The following is a 6,991-nucleotide window of genomic DNA, read 5'->3' on the forward strand; positions in this document are numbered from 1 at the left end:
TGACGATAAGTAACTTTCAAATAATGACCCGCTAAGTTTCAAAGAGGTCATAAACGACGATAAATGACATGTAAATCACTATTCTAAAGGTGACGGTATTGGCCATACGTATGAATTTAAAATCAAACAAAAGCTACGAATCAAAGCCACTTTTGAACGTCGCAGGTCAAAGTTACAAAGTTCGATATGTATATATTACAATAGACAGAAAACGCTACATAGAATTTGTACATATTTATTCCTGCCTATTCCAATCATATTCGTATTCAATTAAAATCTAAATCTTAATCACAGTTTAACCACTTTTGCTTGAACTTGTAATTTGTGCAATTGTTTGAGTTCCTGGTTATCCGTTAGTGAACAGGAAATAAGATGGAACAAAGTTAAGGAGACGGCTGTTTCTAAAGGAGAAACCACCACTAATATTCGTCATGCGTCTACTTGAACTACCTTATTTTACATAAACTTCTGTTTGGAGAAGTGGTTACGTAACATGCTTCACATCGTTATCAAATCAAACTCGAAGATTTTAAATCAGTCACGACTCTTCATGGACTTGTGTATTAAATCAAATCAAGGACCACTGTAACTGAAGGCAACCGGTTTCTGTTGTGTTTCATGTTGAACATAAAATTCTCGTGCGGCTCGTGCAGTTGAATAACCTCTCACGCTTACGTCTCCTGATTTAACGACTCACCAAACCAGCCCAATGAAAAAAGAAATTTTGTAGTTCGGTAGATGAAATGAAGCTCTTCCATTAAATATATCAATAAAAGATAATTAAATAACATTAACGCACAAAAGTGTTAATGAAAAACTAGCACAACAGCAGACCCCCCCCCCCAGTGTCTCAGTGGAAATTCTGAAGGCTTATATCTCTAAAAATCAAGTTTCGATACCCGTAATAGGCACAGCACAGATAGCCCATTCTTTGGCTTTGCGCTTAACAGAAACCAAAACAAATACAGCAGGCTTTCTTGCTTCAACTTAAGAAAAGAGAGGTAATGGGTTCGATCCCGGATCATACTTATTAGTTTAAAAGTAATTGTGACATCACAGTGTGTTCTTTCTGTAAGTGGTTTACAGTCTTATTTAACACTGTGATTATTAATGTTTTATGAACTCAGTGTAATGATCAGTCTCCAAAGTACGACATATTAGCTATCTTACCCTGAATTAAATATACCTGTTTAACTGTTTGGTATTTTTCTGCTCATTTATATTTCAGGTTGTGTTAATGACAAACCCCATGAGACAATTAATACGTGCTATGTGCGGAGCTTAAGCTTTCTGTGAAGTATTACCAAGCCTCAAACAATTCATTTTGTTCTGATCCAGCAGACATAACACTACTTAAATACCTGTAATATCGTTCTATGACGTTTATCAATAACGGTTTAATAGAAAATTATGTCTGTTGCAAAGCTACACTATGAACTATCTGCGCATTGAAAGTCGTGAGTATCTATACCCGATTTTTAGCGTTATAAGCCCACTGGTTTATCTCTGAGCTACGAGAAAGAACGCTCCATATTATACTCATTGTTTCGTTCTTGGTGAAGTGTATAGACAATGAATCAATTAGGAGGTAATTAATAAACCACTATTGTAAACGTTCTTAATACGTAACGAACAAGGACCCTGTAAAGTTGTTTGATCGCTGTAAGGTGGACCTTCACAAGAAACAACCTTCAGCATAAAAACTTACTCGACTGAAACCAGTATTTTAAAACCGTATGTTCGTAGTTAAATTGTATACCGTACAAAATACGTTAACGAAGAAAGTAAGAAAACAATTTTACGATAACAGAAACTTTATATAAAAACAAAACGTTACACAGTAATAACATCATCTTGTAAAATGGAAAAATGTTAGTCCTAATATTAAACGAGTTACGTTCTTTCACCAAGTTCTAGTTTTTACTTGAGAGAGGTTCAGATGTGGAGACTGTAACGTTCGGAAAGAAAAATAATACATTTTGTACTGGAGATAGTAGGTGCAGAGCCAGTAAGTATAGAGAACCGGAAAAAAATAGCCTGATGGTAAATTGTCACTCTTCTCATTTTGTCTTATCACACCTATAAACTCTATGGAGCTTCTAGTGTAACGTTGTCCAGGAAAATATATGAAATTATAGCTATAATAATGATTATTTTATTATATTAACTATGAGAAAAACACAGATACGAACGCTATTTAATTAGCTGTTTTTTTTCAGGATCATAAGATAATCTAATAACTGTAATAGAAAGAAATCAACCAACGAAACAAATAAAGGTATGTTAAATATACAAAACCAATAGTTTGTTGCTTTAAATAAAATACTTTTCAGAATTCACGCGTTATTTAATCTTTCTAATAACAGTTTCAGAGAGCTGTGTTTGTTGGAAAATAATGAAAATACGAGCGTCAAATAGAACGTCTTGGGCTAAATGTAAAAATGGATCGATTATTACTCAGCTTGATTCTCGTACAAGATAAAGTAACGAAGAAGAACTTATAAACAGCGGTGTGCATAATTTAGATTAATGGTAATTACTCTATTAAATAACATACAGAAGTTTTTTCCCAACAATTTATGTATATCATTTCTGTCTGGAGACATCAATCATTTGTTTAGTAGAAATTACAGGCTCTTGTAATGGTAATACACGTTGTTTCGTTAATAAATCATCATATTAAATGTTTGGTATTTTCAACCTGAGCGCCATCTTATGGAAGACAAGGCTAAAGATCCTAATAGATAAACTGTGACCAGAGGGCTAGCAACCAGTCAGCAGCGCCCGTCTTCTATGTCATTCGCTAGACTTAAGCGGATAGCATGACTGACTGTAATTTTATAAAGTAATAGCTGGCAGTGCGGAGCATGTTCATTGACACATCGCAGGCTCGAACCTCAGATTTTTACGAACCCGCAGCTCAATACGTTATCACAATAAAATTAAAAACAAACGTTATGTTGCCCCTTATATCTTTACAAGTTAAAGCTACTTGCTTAACAGCGATCAATCTTTTTATAAAGTATATAACGATTTTGCTGGCAAAGCCTGATTTTAAAATCGCTAGTTTGTATGACATCACAATAAGACAGATAACACTAACTGGAAAACTGTATAAAGTTCGTAAAGAAATATATGGTACAAGTATATAAGTCCTTGAGTGATGAAATACTACACAAACTACTAGTCAGAGTTGTTATATATTATATGAACTAAACCAATCGCTGTTAGCTGTTTCACAGCTATACTTGATTCTTTGATCGTGACAACAAAGAAAAACCTTAAAGATAAAGTTTACTTTATGGTCGAGGATTTTGTGAAGTACGTTTTGAAGTGCGTAAGTACTCTTAATACTTATATATCTTAAAGTTTCAAAAAAATTAAAATTATGCAAGGTAGTGAGTCTTAGGCTTAACAAAATATTTCACTTAATTAGGCTTAGCTAAGCCTTATTCTATAAGGATATCTTACACTTTTATTTAATTGGCATTTATTTGTTAGCGAGAAATCTTGGTTTGTTACTAGTGATAGAAAACAAGTAGGTATAATTTAAGGAGAAAAATGAGAAGATGAAATGAGAACTGTAATAAATAAGAAGAAATATAATGGGAAGGAAAGGACGTATTAAATATATATGTATTCATGTTCTACCAGAATTTGTACCATACGATATCACATGTACTTTTCAGGTAATCTTCTTATAATATATATCCTGTTAAGATTATTTACATCCGGAGCCGTCTCGAAAACAATAAGATTTACCTCGATTCTTGTAAGAATGCAGAAAGATTATTTTTGCATTTCCATTAATCTAATATATTTTTATACTCCGAATTTGAATTTTTGCATAGACCGTGTTTTAAAAAAAGCCTTTCACTGCTCCATTCTTCCGAGTTTAAATTGGTATTTGAGCAGAAAATCGAATTTATTTTCCCCGCCTCTTCAATAAATGTGCCATTAACAACAGAAAACACATTGTTTCGAGAGTAGAAACCCCCTTTCATCAAATTACAGTAAGGTGGATACCGCAGAACTAACAACTACTATAAGCTCCTAACACGTAGTTGCTAGACGTTATGTAGAAACCATTTTATTTTATATATCTATAAAAGCGACGCAGCTTTCATTAAGAACTCATGCCAAATATATATTAATAAAGAATGTTACTTAGATGTTACTAAGAAAGAATGTTACTTAGATGTTACTAATAAATATATTATTTGGATGTTACTAATAAAGATGATATTTGGATGTTATTAATAAATATGTTATAAGGATGATACTAATAAAGAATGTTACTTGGATGTTACTAATAAAGAATGTTACTTGGATGTTACTAATAAAGATATTACTCGGATGTTATTAATAAATATGTTACTAAAAGATATTACTTGTAGAATCCTTCTAGAAGCTACAAAATGGCTATAAAGTCTCATGCTGAACGTGTAGAAAATCTAGAATTTGCATCGTGTTCTATAAAACAAGTGGAAATCCACAACGATCCTTTGTTGTAGGATAACGAAATACACACAATCCCTATCTTTTATCAGTTGTACTAATGTTTTGTATTACGTAGTACTCTGAGGAAGAAGTAAGTCGAAACATTAGTATATCAAAGTACCAGCAGAGACCCACAAAACATTAGTATATTAAAGTACCAGCAGAGACCCACAAAACATTAGTATATTAAAGTACCAGCAGAGACCCACAAAACATTAGTATATAAAGTACCAGCAGAGATCCACAAGTACCAGAAGAGACCCACAAGTACCAGCAGAGACCCACAAAACATTAGTATATTAAAGTACCAGCAGAGACCCACAAAACATTTTTAGTCAAATTAGTATCTTAATTGCAACAGTACTTCTTTAAATACGGGATTTCTAGAATAACACAAAAAAATTCTAATTGTAGGCCTAACATTAGTTAAGCCTTTATTAAGTACGGCCTATATTCGATAAATAGATAAGTTAACACTGTAACTTGTGTACACTTTTTGCTTAGTTTAGTTAGGGCTAAACTTTACCGTACTTAATACTGTCAATAAATATATACATACTGTTGTTCTGTGACTTTTAATATGTTGTACAAAATGTCTACTAAAATATATTTACATCCGCATTTTGTTTAAATTCGTATATATATATATATCTTAACTGTTATAACTAAGTGTTTTAATACAAATACAGTTTATATTAGGCTAATATATATATATAAGACTCTGGTCATGAGGACTCACAATTTTTAAGTATTACATAAAAATTTAACTTTCTTTATATACCCTATTAGTATATTTTCTCTGAATCACTTAATCGCAATGACATGTTAATATATTAGGTGTTGAAATATTATTGGGATTATGGCCGAAAATCTCGCTAACCGGTAGGGTACCCAAGTGATGAATCAATGTATTCCGATCGTTTTAATTAATGTACATTCAGCGCTGGGTTGACTTTTTGTTCTGATCTGTGTAGATAGGTCACTTAGATCAAAGGTTAATGATAATTGTTACATAGCATAAGTTGCTTCTCCCCTCTTTACTTAACGACCCGTCTTGCTTATGTTAATTGAAAACTGATTTATTTATTGCTATTTTACAGCTGTTAACACACTGCGGATCTTGAAACTCGTTGTTCCACAGACCGTGCAGTCGGGTGAAGCAGTGGAGCTGACATGCGCATACGACCTGGAGGGAGATAACCTCTACTCGATTAAATGGTACCGTGACGACATGGAGTTTTTCCGGTTTGTGCCCAGAGACAACCCACCTTGGCAATTCTTTCCATTGAAAGGGATTAAAGTGGACGTAAGGAGAGATAAGTTTGTTTCAGTCTTAGCGTTACCGGACGTAGAATACTTGTTGCTATTGGATACTCTTTGTTATTTAAAATAATAGAGATGGAAGTATAAATACACATTACAGAAAGAACATTCCAGAAAAACTTGCATAGAAACATTTATTTTGGAGTCTGTTGTGTTAAATGAAGTGAACATTTATTCATCATACATTTTAACCCTTATGTTAAATTGAACTGTCAGTAAAAAAAATGTTAGCAATATCTACTTGTGATACGTTTTTGTCCCCTAGTGGCTAAGCCGTAAGTCTGAATACTTATAACGCTAAAATCCGAGTTTGGATACCCATAGTTGGAATAAAACAGATAGTACATTGTGTGACTTTGTGCTTAACTACAAACAAAGAATAAACACATGAATACATTTTAGCGCTTGTGCTAATTTGAACTGTTATCTGTCCGTAAGAAAGTTTTGTAATGTTTATTATCGATACATTTTAACGTTTGTGCTAATTCGAACTGTTATCTATCGGTAGGAAAAGGTCGCAGCGATCACGGTCTCTTGCATGTTCGTTTAGTAAAGTTCGTGGTTTCTAAATTAATTATAGTTAGAAACTATGTAAGTTCTTTTAAATAGTTTAACATCTGCTGAGAACAAAACTTTGCAGATAAGATAAGACGTTTTTATGCCCCACTTTCAGAATAAGTCATATGTTTTACGAAATGATCCGGGAAGAGTAACGTTTTGTAAAACAGAATAAGTGAGAAACTGAAACCTAGGGTTATTGTTAACCAGGAGAGTATTCTACCTACTAGGATAAAATAAAATCTGTGCCGAGAGGAACTTAACTCTAGCATATCTGAAACACTAAACTTTGAGTTCAGCAAGACTTAATCCTAGGTTGTTGTTAACTATAGTTAATCATAAGAAGTAAACACTGAGCCGAACGGGACTTAATCCTAGGTTGCTGTTAACTCTAGATAATCATAAGAAGTAAACACTGAGCCGAACGGGACTTAATTCTAGGTTGTTGTTAACTCTAGATGATCATAAGAAGTAAACACTGAGCCGAACGGGACTTAATACTAGGTTGTTGTTAACTATAATGAATCATAAGAAGTAAACACTGAGCCGAACGGGACTTAATCCTAGGTTGTTGTTAACTATAGTTAATCATAAAAAGTAAACACTGAGC

General features: G+C 33.2%; 1 protein-coding gene across 1 annotated transcript in view; it reads left to right on the forward strand.

Moving 5' to 3' along the window:
- The window catches only part of LOC111088176, a 101,422-nt gene that overhangs the window by 49,448 nt on the left and 44,983 nt on the right, over positions 1-6,991 (forward strand). Inside the window, exon 2 of the mRNA XM_022397407.1 lies at positions 5,601-5,806. Coding sequence (XP_022253115.1) covers positions 5,601-5,806 — 206 coding nt within the window. The remainder of the gene's footprint in view (positions 1-5,600; positions 5,807-6,991) is intronic.

Source organism: Limulus polyphemus, unplaced genomic scaffold (assembly GCF_000517525.1).
Source record: "Limulus polyphemus unplaced genomic scaffold, Limulus_polyphemus-2.1.2 Scaffold3260, whole genome shotgun sequence".
NCBI classification, from domain to species: domain Eukaryota; kingdom Metazoa; phylum Arthropoda; class Merostomata; order Xiphosura; family Limulidae; genus Limulus; species Limulus polyphemus.